The 12,516-nt window shown below is 40.8% G+C and overlaps 1 protein-coding gene across 1 annotated transcript in view; it reads right to left on the bottom strand.

Moving 5' to 3' along the window:
- LOC134965281 (5-hydroxytryptamine receptor 3A-like) overlaps positions 1-10,233 on the bottom strand; it is a 41,909-nt gene extending 31,676 nt beyond the window's left edge. Inside the window, exon 1 of the mRNA XM_063941766.1 lies at positions 10,126-10,233. Coding sequence (XP_063797836.1) covers positions 10,126-10,233 — 108 coding nt within the window. The remainder of the gene's footprint in view (positions 1-10,125) is intronic.
- Between the last annotated feature and the right edge of the window lie 2,283 nt (positions 10,234-12,516).

Here is a 12,516-nt window from a genome sequence, read left to right as displayed (position 1 = left end):
CCAACTGCTAACAAAATTCCTGCTGCGATCAACTTGGAATTACCTCCAGAGTTTTGCCCAACTGCTAACAAAATTCCTGCTGCGATCAACTCAGAATTAACCCCATTGTCACTGATCTATAAATTCGGAAGAACATGGGCACAGTTTCTCAGATTTTATTTTCAATAATGGAAGCCTTCAAATACCCAGTTTCTAGTTGAGTTCAACCACAGAGATTATATACCTACCAATTCTCCTGAATTAATACACAGTGGGGATTATTTAGGTTTGTCAGCTAACAAAAAAGTTAGCAATTGGACAAAACCATGTTGCACTGCAGGTGGGGCAGCTGTAACATGTGCAGAAAGAGTTAGATTTGGGTGGGTTATTTTGTTTCTGTGCAGGGTAAATACTGACTGCTTTATTTTTACACTGCAATGTAGATTTCAGTGTGAACACACCCCACCCAAATCTAACTCTCTCTGTACATGTTACATCTGCCTCCCCTGCAGTGCACATGGTTTTGCCCAATTGCTAATTTTGTTTTGTTTGCTAACAAATCTGAATAAGGCCCGATATATATATATATATATATATATATATATTTTTATAACCCTCGCTCAATGCCCTTGATACCAGTGAATGGCTCAGAATTGCTGTTTTCAGTCAATGATTTGTGGTTTGCATTTGCAACCGTACAGCAGTGTCTCCGGATTTGTTTTTTTCATGTTATTTTACTCCATAGCTACTAAGCCCTATTGTCACAATATATTGAAGTACTTTATATTATCCTCAAAGTATTATCCCTGACAACATTTTTGTTTAGTATTATTATTATTATTATTATTACTACTACAGTATTTAGCAATTTGGATATACTTTCTATATATAAGTTAATTGCAGAGATTTCAGTTAAGGGAACTATACATCAGGGGAGAATTGGGGCAATTCCTTGTTCTCCCAGTGCCTGGGTTGGGGGAGGAACATGTTGGAAATCCTCATTTTGCCATTTATCACCAAAACATTATCAAGATCCGGTAGTTGGGGATTACATGCTGTCTTTTCCCGATTCCTTGACAAATCGGCAATCATTAATGTCTGCTGTTTGGCAGTTAGGTTCTGTGGGGGTCATTCTGAGTTGATCGCTAGCTGCCGTTGTTCGCTGTGTAGCGATCAGTGAAAAAAACTGCTAATCTGCGTATGCACCGCAATGCGCACACGCGTCGTACGGGTACGAAGTCCTTTGTGGTTTTGCACTGGTTCTAGTGACGATTTGATTCGCACAGCCGAACGCAAGGAGATTGACAGAAAGTGGGCATTTCTGGGTGTGTTTGGAAAAATGCCGGCATGGCCGGGCGTTTGCTGGGCAGTTATCTGACATCATTACCGTGTCACTCATCGCAGCAATCATCGCACAGAATAAGTAACTACAGGGCTGGTCTTGTTTTGCACAAAATGTGTTTGCAGGCGCTCTGCTGCACAGGCGTTCGCACTCCTGCAAAGTGAAAATACACTCCCCCGTGGGCGGCAACTATGCATTTGTATGGCTGCTAAAAACTGCTAGCGAGCGAACAACTCGGAATGACCCCCCCGTGTCGGGGAGTAAGGGAATTGCAGCTCTGATGTCTGGTCTGCATTAGTCCACTATGTTCAGTTGAATTAATAATAACAGTGCTTGGTTTATATACACTGGAGAAATTGTGAGAGAAGCTGGAGCCTCTGGTAACACTCTTTTACCAGTTCAAAAATACTTTCATCTACCGTATAAAATTAGCAATGAAAACAGCTGTGGAAATGTGCTGTATGCCACGTCTCTTCATCAGGGCAGTGCTCCCAGGTTTGTGTAATGTGGAATAAAGACTTTTTTTGTTCTCTCCATAACATCTCATGAGTGTACTTTTATTTCTTGGTGATCTATCTATCTATCTATCTATCTATCTATCTATCTATCTATCTATCTATCTCTATATATATAGATACATACATACATACATACATACATACATACATACATACATACATACATACACATCAGCACACATTTATGTAAAAACAGGACAGAGGACTCTATAGTGAATGTGTATTAGAAGAAAAATACATGAAGGGCCCATTTACAGATCATTGAGTTTTAGACTAAATAAATAGAATTTCTTATTGCAGCAATTCAAGCAATAAGAAATTTTCACCAAGATTTATTAAAAATCACATCCACTGATAGCAGCCCAACCCAACAATATGTAAGATAAAGTGATCGCATCAGGGAACAATTTACTTTATACAGGGTTTTTGTGCCGGGGAAAGAGGCCGCGGCAACAAAGAAGAAAACCTCTTTTTTGGGGGCACTCGTTTGATAATACAAAAAATATAATTTTTTTATATTGTTTAAAATATATTATTTTAATTTAATCAGTTTAAAAATATATGTATGTGGGATATTAACCCAATCTGCTACACCCCTTAATAGAGTTTGCAGAGACAGAGACAAAGTGGTGCAAATTACTAAAAAAATTTTTAAACAAAGTTAATTGACCACTGGTTACTTGGTAAGTATCTAATAATTCACAAGGTACAAGTATTATTTTTTGAAATGTTTCTTTTACCTTTAAATCCAGGACAGCAGTAGATATCTTGTGTCCATGGCTCAATAATTTGTAGCAAAGAAGATAATTGGTGAAAATATTTGCTCTGTACCTAACAGGTGAATGTGCCTAGTAGGTGAATATGAACATCTGTAGCATGATGGGATTCCAAGTGGAAATAGTTTCTCCCACCCTGTCGGGCATAATAATTTACCCAGGGAAACAGATATATATATAGGGCATTTAGTCCGTTTGAAAAAACACACTTATTTCTAAGAGAAGTAGAATCAGTGTCGGTTTTTCCACTGACTTCTACTGCCTTCCCATGTGCGGATGATTCCACAGTGAATGGGAGGTGAGAGAGTCGAGCGGCCGGCGCTGATGTGAAGAAAGAAGGCGGCGTTTACTACTGTTGTGGGCTGCGGGTCGGGTAATCCCTGGTAACCTTACGTCATTGCAGGGGAACGAGACCCGCTGCTCCTCAATGAGAGCACACCAGAATACCTGTTCGTAGAAAGTGTGTTGGCTTGTGGAGCGTGCAGCAGCGCTGCGGCTGGTCAGCGTGTGTTTCTCCTGGTGCCCGGGAACGGAGCCGTGTTCTCTTGCACGGAAACTCCTTGTGACGTCACTTTGACGTCAGCGCCGGCCGCTCGACTCTCTCACCTCCCATTCACTGTGGAATCATCCGCACATGGGAAGGCAGTAGAAGTCAGTGGAAAAACCGACACTGATTCTACTTCTCTTAGAAATAAGTGTGTTTTTTCAAACGGACTAAATGCCCTATATATATATCTGTTTCCCTGGGTAAATTATTATGCCCGACAGGGTGGGAGAAACTATTTCCACTTGGAATCCCATCATGCTACAGATGTTCATATTCACCTACTAGGCACATTCACCTGTTAGGTACAGAGCAAATATTTTCACCAATTATCTTCTTTGCTACAAATTATTGAGCCATGGACACAAGATATCTACTGCTGTCCTGGATTTAAAGGTAAAAGAAACATTTCAAAAAATAATACTTGTACCTTGTGAATTATTAGATACTTACCAAGTAACCAGTGGTCAATTAACTTTGTTTAAAATTTTTTTTAGTAATTTGCACCACTTTGTCTCTGTCTCTGCAAACTCTATTAAGGGGTGTAGCAGATTGGGTTAATATCCCACATACATATATTTTTAAACTGATTAAATTAAAATAATATATTTTAAACAATATAAAAAAAATATATTTTTTGTATTATCAAACGAGTGCCCCCAAAAAAGAGGTTTTCTTCTTTGTTGCCGCGGCCTCTTTCCCCGGCACAAAAACCCTGTATGATATTTATCATTTCCTCTGGGGAGCACCGCCAACACCATTTAATTATTGATGAATTATTCAACCTAATTGTTTATATGTTGGTCACTTACAATTAATCAATACTCAAATACTACAGCAGTGCAGGTACACCAGATCTTTTGTTCCAACAATTTACTTTAGGCTGCAGATCAACTGTGCATGTGTGGTCATTAGACAGCACATGCACCAACGGCTGTTACCAGGGAGGGATCCAGACAATCCGTCTCCCAGTAAATTGTGTTATGTAGCCCATAGACTACAATGGCTAACACAATTGCTATTGCTATAGAAAAAAGGCAAAGTGCAGATATCTGCTGCACAACTTCTGTAATACACATTCCCCATAGTGTCCTCTATGCTGTCTTTTACATAATTGTATGCTTATGTGTTTGTTTGTCTGTTTGTTTGTTTGTTTGTATGGATGGATAGATAGATAGATAGATAGATAGATAGATAGATAGATAGATAGATAGATAGATAGATAGATAGATAGATAGATACTGTAGATAGATAGAAATATAGAAACATAGACTATGACGGCAGACAAGAATCACTTGGCCCATCTAGTTTGCCCCTTTTTTTTTTACCAGATTTTTATCTCAAACCTTATTTGATCCTTATTTCTTTGTAAGGATATCCTTACGTCTATCCCATGCATGCTTAAATTGCTCTACTGTCTTAGCCTCTACCACCTCTGATGGGAGGCTATTCCCCTTGTCCACTACCCTTTCTGTGAAGTAATTTTTCCTCAAATTTCCCTGAACCCCCCCCCCCCCCTTCTCCAGTCTCAGTGCATGTCCTCGTGTCCTATTGCTTCTCTTCGTTAGGAGAATGTTTCCCTCCTGGACTTTGTTAAAACTCTTGATATATTTGAAAGTTTCTATCATGTCCCCCCTTTCCCTTCTCTGCTCCAAACTATACATATTGAGATTTTTTTAGCCTTTCTGGGTATGTTTTGTGATGTAGGCCATGAACCATTCTAGTTGCCCTTCTTTGTATAGTCTCTAATGTATTACTATCCTTTTGAAGATATGGTCTCCAGAATTGAACACAATATTCTAGATGAGGCCGTACCAATGACCTATACAGTTGCATTATTACTTTCTTTCTGCTGCTGATTCCTCTCCCATTACAGCCAAGCATCTGACTAGCCTTCCTCTTTGCTTTGTTACATTGCTTACTGTGATGATCCTTGGATGGCCTGCACCAGGATCATCAGATAGTAGTCACCCCTAAGCCATGCAGGCTCGTAACCCAGGAAATGTGTATTCTTAAATGTAGCCCAGTGACTAAAGGACTTATGTGTACAGGAAGTACAGGGCTGACACAACCCCCTCTAAAACCCCCCCCTTACAGGAAACCACAATCAGCTGAAGAGGCTGTGACATAACGAATGACGAGAAGGGGTTAACAGTGACTCGTTTTATGATCCTCTTATGGTCCACCCCCTTATCAGCATAATTACCTGGCTTTGTTCTACCAGGGCTCTTTCAAGAATCCCAGGCACCAGCCCAGCAGGGAGCCATGCTGCTCAAGGGACGTTTTACATTTCTTGGATTCAAGAGCCAGCCAATACCAGCACAGAATTACGTGGACATGTACATTCTGGGATTCAAGAGCCAGCCAATCCCTGCACAGATCTGAGGGATAGAGGGAGGGGCCAGGCTCTGTGTTCTTCAGATTGGATCTGTTCATGGTGACTGTCCTTGAGAGGCAGGATCAGAGTGGAGGAGGCTGAGTTCCCTCCAGACCCAGCGAGGCTTTTTGACATCAGCCAGACCAACAGCATACCCCAGCAGAGGCAGCCCTCCAGCAGCAGAGATACAGCCAGGGCTAGACGCTCTCGCAGGAACTGTCCTAGGTGATTGGGTTGAGTGGGCCGGCCAAAAGCTGGTGACTCCCCAGTGCCTCCTATTCTCAGGAATAGAGGACAAGGAGGCTAAGTGGCCGGGATTCATCACAAGCAGGCCAAAGCGGACAGGATTCATCACAAGCAGACCAAAGCAGCCGGCATTCATCACAAGCAGGCCAAAGCGGCTGGGATTCATCACCAGCAGGACGGGCAGCCAGAACTCACAACCAGCTTACCAGCAGCCTTTTTGCATACAGCAGGAGCCTCCCAGCATGCCATGTCCTCCCAGCTCACAAATTGCCTGAGGTGACTATTGATTGCTTAGGGGGGGAAGAGTTCCTTCTGTGGTTTTCATAGTAGTTTAGTCTGTGTTTGTTATGTAGTAGTGCGACCTGTATAGTATGTTACAAAAGTGGATACGGTTTTCATATGCAATGATAAATATGAAATAAAGGTGCATTTTGTACCTTGCTATTGTGTCCTTACTGTGTGGTTCCCGACCCATACCGGGCACTGGGGTAACTGCACTGAGCTGTAAAGGACAGCCTTTCTGAAGGCTGCTCCCATAATAAGTGCACATAAACCCAGTGTCCTCACACTTACCTGCCTTTAAGTCATCTGAAATATTGACTCCTAGATCCCTTTCCTCCCCAGTAGTTTCCAGTATAGTGCCATTAATACTATATTTAACCTTTGGATTTTTGAGACCCAAGTGCATCATTTTGCATTTTTTATCATTAAACTGTAATTGCCACACTCTTGATCATTCCTCTAGTCTACCTAGATCCTCAATCATTTGTTTTATCCCTTTTGGTGTGTCTACCCTGTGCATACCTTTGTGTCATCTGCAAAAAGGCATACTTTCCTTTTAATGCTATTTGCAATGTCACCAATAAAGATATTAAAAAGCACTGGTGCAAGTACAGATCCCTGGGGTACTCCACTGGTAACATTTCCCTCCTGTGAATGCACTCCATTTACCACAACTCTCTGTTTTCTATCCTGCAACCAAGATCTTATCCATTCAATAATCTTAGTATCCAATCCCAACTTTTCAAGTTTATTTAGCAGTCTGCGATGTGGGACAGTGTCAAAAGTCTTACTAAAGTCTAGATAATCTATATCCAGGGCACCACCTTTATCCATCACTTTAGTCACACAGTCAAAAAAGTCAATAAGATTTGTTGGACATGATCTCCCCTCAGTGTATCCATGTTGTATGGGATCCTGTAAATTGCTGGATTTGAGATAATCTACAACTCTTCCTTTTAAGAGTGTTTTCATCAATTTCCTTAATACTGATGTAAGACTCACTGGTCTGTAGTTGTTTGCCTCTTCCTTGCTTCCACTTTTGTGCAGTGGGACTATGTTCGCTCTTTTCCAGTCCTCTGGAATTACTCCTGTTGCTAATGACTGGTTGAATAATTCTGTTAATGGTGCTACCAGCACCTCTTTAAATTATTTTAGTATCATTGGATGTATCCCATCTGGCCCCATAGATTTGTCCACTTTCAGCTTTGAGAGATTGGTTAGGACCTTCTACTCTGTAAATGTACTTGTTTCATTTTCCTGAATATTCCTGCAACTTAACTGTGGCCCCTTCCCTTATCTTTCAGTAGTGAATACTGAGCAAAAATAATTATTAAGATAGATAGATAGATAGATAGATAGATAGATAGATAGATATCTCCGTCACCAGGTAGTTGGTGTGGCGGGTAAGGAAAACACATTCAGCGATTTAGGGGAGCCAAAATGAAAATGTATCTTGGCTCCCCAACCAAAAAGGTTTTGGCGCCCCTGCATGCATATAATAATTTATTTTCTAGTTAATTAATGTCACTTATTACGTTTACCACTATCTACTGTCTCATGTATGTAAGACAGTAATGTACTGCATGTTGGAAAACACTGAGAAATGCATTGTAAAATCTACAAGTATCATCACATCACCAAGAAATAAAAGGGGTAACTTACTGTGCATGTTAAGGGTATCTTATTTCCAACAAAATGTGTATAATAAATATGACCTCAAAACATAACTGTAACATGTGAGTGACTTTATGTAGAAGACAAAGAGACAGGATCGACTCATAGCTCTCACCCTGGCTGGAACTTTACAGATTAATGAGACTTTACAGGGTACACTTTCAACTGATCCCAATTGGAAATGGGGGGAGGTCAGGGGGTACCATAAAGGAAGGGTATGGGAAGAGAAAGGGGAACTGAGGGGTAAGAGGTGAGGAACATATCAAGTGGGAAGTGAGAAGGGCACAGAGCTGGTCCCAGGGGAGGGGCCAGCCCACAGTACCTAGCCGCACACTATAGGGGTTGGGCTGAGTGCAAGGGAAAGTAGGGTCCTGGAGGAAGGCAGAGAAGGGCTGTGGGGAGGAAGGAGGTGGAGCAGCCCAGAAAGGGTATTATTTCCATCCTGACACTGCTTGTATTAACAGTAGAAATTAAAAATAGAATATATTTTGCAATGCAAATAATTGTCACCAGCATTTTGTATATGCATAGTTTATTTTTGTTTACTTGTTTTATCTGTTTGTTTAAAAACTAGTTATCTATCATACACCAAATTGAACTTGTATTATATGCCACAGTGGCTTTTAACAACAAAAGTTTAATGTAGTTTTAAATAGATTTTCTATGTTATTTTAAGGCAGCAGCTTGGCAAAATATCTGTAGTACAGTACTTGTATGAATTTCAGTCAGGGCTGTAACTAAGGGTGTGTGAGTGGTTGTACAGAGTGCAGGGCTCTGTTGCCTATCTATCTAATATTTATTTATTTATTACCAGTTATTTGTATAGCGCACACATATTCCGCAGCACTTTACAGAGAATATTTGGCCATTCACATCAGTCCCTGCCCCAGTCTATACGCCCTTCCACACAGGGGCGCATTAAGAGAGGAGGAGGCCAGCATTCAGCCTCCTCCGTTCGGGCCCCCTCCTCTCTGCCCAGACGCTGTAGAGTCTGAGCACTAGAGGGCTCAGACTCTACTGCACATGCACAGATCTCCAGGAAAATGGCGCAGCGGGCATTTTTCCTGAGATTTCTCTACTGCGCATGCGCAGAACTCCGTGAAAATGGCCGCTGAGCCATTTTCACAGTGTTCTAATGGCCCTGCGGATGCCGGTGCTGGAATTCGGAGGGGTGAGTATTTTAAAAATGGGTACAGTGTGTATGGTGGGGTCCCCCTCTGGACTCAGGGGCCCGTGTGCACCGCACACACTGCTCCCATTATAGAAACACCAATGCTACCACATGTACACACACATTCATGCTAGGGTTAATTTTTGCTGGGAGCCAGTTAACCTACCAGTATATATTTTGGTTTATGGGAGGAAACCGGAGTACCCGGAGGAAACCGGAGTACCCGGAGGAAACCCACGCAGGGCATTAATATGTGGCAGTAATGCTAACCATTACACCATCCGTACTGCTCTATCTATCTATCTATCTATCTATCTATCTATCTATCTATCTATCTATCTATCTATCTATCTATGCACAAGAAGTACTATCTATCTATCTATCTATCTATCTATCTATCTATCTATCTATCTATCTATCTATCTATCTATCTATCTATCTATCTATCCACAGTCATTAAAATTAATAGGAAGACTATGTATTTAAACTTTATGTATATTGTGGCTCTCAATTTTATAAACTAACAATATAGAAAGATGTACTCACCTGCACAGGTTTACAAAATATATGCCATAGTATGAATATACTGTGATGAATATATATATATATATATATGCTGATAGACCGGCACTCCATTAATCCATCACAATGGCCGCGGTGCACTGCTCACAGGGATAATGTAGACAAAAATACAGAGGCACTCTGGTGGGCTTCTTTCCAAGAAATGACACAAGGCACACATGTAGCAACGTTTCGGAATTTACTACTTCGTCAGGACATACAATTAAACATTAAGTTGAAAAATCACTCACCTATATACCATCCAAAAGTGAACTACAGTAGTTCCCGTCCACGCTCTTGCTGCTCCAGACGCCGGCGCTGGCTGCTCCAGACGCTCCAGCGGCGTTGGCATAGCAACCCGTGTTGTCTTGGAGCAGGGATTGCTATAGGAGATAAGCAAAATAAACATAATAAACTAATCACCATATAAGATATCTATATGAGCGGGTTCATACACTAAGTCCATACTATTTAATGTACTTGTACTCATATTACCTGCTAAAAATTATGACATACATGTATAATACCTAATATCAATGTACTATAGGGAATCCTTATCGAGATCTAATATATTAAGATATCCAAATATTTAGACATGATATGACTAAATGAACATATTAAATGAAAGCTGTTCATTAAGGCCTCTTGGTTTTACTGTATTGAGCTTGAAAATCCATTGTGCTTCCAATTGCAAGAGTCTCTTATTACGATCTCCACCACTTTGATCATCTGGATCTTGATCAATGCAAGGCAGCCAGACCATGTTTAGCTTGCGCAAAGTGCCTGGCTACCGGTTGATCGCTCTCTTTATTAGCCAAAGTGGCTCTTATAGCTGAATGGTGTTGTGCTATACATTCTCGGAATGTTCTCACTGTCTTACCTATATAATAAAGCCAGCATGGGACTTGATAACATAGACCACATGGGTACATGTAGAGGTAAGTGGATAGTGAATGCAAAATTGACACCCAGAGTGTGGATGTGTAATGTATTTTGAAGTAATCATATAGCTGCACGTAGTGCAGCCCACACATTTGTAACACCCTCCTGGTTTCGGTCGAGTATGGCTGGGCATTCTTTTAGAGATGTCAGTACATACAACCCAGTCTTTAATATTGCGTCCTCTCTTGTAGCAGGACATACTCCTGGTATGTTTCAAATTTTTTAAAACCCCGATCTTGCTGTATTATGGGCCATAAAGATTCAGAGGTCTTCTTAATATGTTGATCTGCAGAGTTGTACTTATACACCCAATGAAGACGATCTGTCTGGGTATCCGGAAATCATCATTTTCCTCCCCAAAATCTCTTCTCTAGACATGTTGTTCACACGTTCTCTTGCTTTAGTCAAAACCTGGGATGAATACCCCCTCTGTATGAATTTCTTTTCCATGTCATTCATCTTTATCTCTAGTTCCGTTGGATCACTTGTGAGTCTTTTGACTTGAAGGAATTGGGAGAAGGGAAGACCTCTCTTAAGGGCTGGAGGATAATGACTTTGGGCTGCCAAGATTGTGTTAAGATCCATAGGTTTAGAGAAGATGGATGTCTTTATCTCACCTCCCTCTAGATGTATCAAGACATCTAGGAAGTGTATCTCAGTTTTACTAATCTCATGAGTGAAGGACACAATATTAAAGACTGGGTTGTATGTACTGACATCTCCAAAAGAATGCCCAGCCATACTCGACTGAAACCAGGAGGTTGTTACAAATGTGTGGGCTGCACTACGTGCAGCTATATGATTACTTCAAAATACATTACACATCCACACTCTGGGTGTCAATTTTGCATTGACTATTCACTTACCTGTACATGTACCCATGTGGTCTATGAGAACATTTCGAGAATGTATAGCACAACACCATTCAGCTATAAGAGCCGCTTTGGCTAATAAAGAGAGCGATCAACCAGTAGCCAGGCACTTTGCGCAAGCTAAACATGGTCTGGCTGCCTTGAGATACATGATCATTGATCAAGTTCCAGATTATCAAAGTGGTGAAGATCGTAATAAGAGACTCTTGCAATTGGAAGCACAATGGATTTTCAAGCTCAATACAGTAAAACCAAGAGGCCTTAATGAACAGCTTTCATTTAATATGTTCATTTAGTCATATCATGTCTAAATATTTGGATATCTTAATATATTAGATCTCGATAAGGGTTTCCTATAGTACATTGATATTAGGTATTATACATGTATGTCATAATTTTTAGCAGGTAATATGAGTACAAGTACATTAAATAGTATGGACTTAGTGTATGAACCCGCTCATATAGATATCTTATATATTGGTTAGTTTATTATGTTTGTTATGCAAATCTCCTATAGCAATCCCTGCTCCAAGACAACACGGGTTGCTATGCCAACGCCGCTGGTCTCTGAGTGGTGGAATGACATCAGGGATTCCCGGAGCGTCACAGGACCGGAAGTGCTGGCAGCACCGGTGTCTGGAGCAGTGGGAGCGTGGAGGGGAACTAGTTCACTTTTGGATGGTATATAGGTGAGTGATTTTTCAACTTAATGTTTAATTGTATGTCCTGATGAAGTAGTAAATTCCGAAACGTTGCTACATGTGTGCCTTGTGTCATTTCTTGGAAAGAAGCCCACCAGAGTGCCTCTGTATTTTTGTATATATATATAGTATATATATATATATATATATACCGTATATATATATGTAGGGGCGTGGCTTATGGATGGACGCTGAACAAGACAACATGCAGTGGTGAATCCATCTTGTATCTTTGATTTTAAAACGAATGTATCAGCAGTGATTATACCACCATCTTTGGTACACTTACATTTTTAGACCTGTGTTTTATGATGTGTCAATAAATTGTCATTTTTTAATGCACTATTGGTGCCCCCCATTATTCTATCTTCTCTAGACAAAATCTTTCCCCGTTGGGAGACGGGAGAACGGGGTGGATGACAGCTGATCTAAACGGCAGTGTGCAGCCAGATTGTCTGGAGACTCTACCTGTTTCAATTTGGATCTAACTATCTGGACTTGGACTTGTAGTTCCACAGACATTCTCCATTT

This window comes from Pseudophryne corroboree, chromosome 10 (genome assembly GCF_028390025.1).
Source record: "Pseudophryne corroboree isolate aPseCor3 chromosome 10, aPseCor3.hap2, whole genome shotgun sequence".
NCBI classification, from domain to species: domain Eukaryota; kingdom Metazoa; phylum Chordata; class Amphibia; order Anura; family Myobatrachidae; genus Pseudophryne; species Pseudophryne corroboree.
Note: the sequence above shows the minus strand (reverse complement) of the source record. Positions and strands in the feature narration are given on the sequence as shown.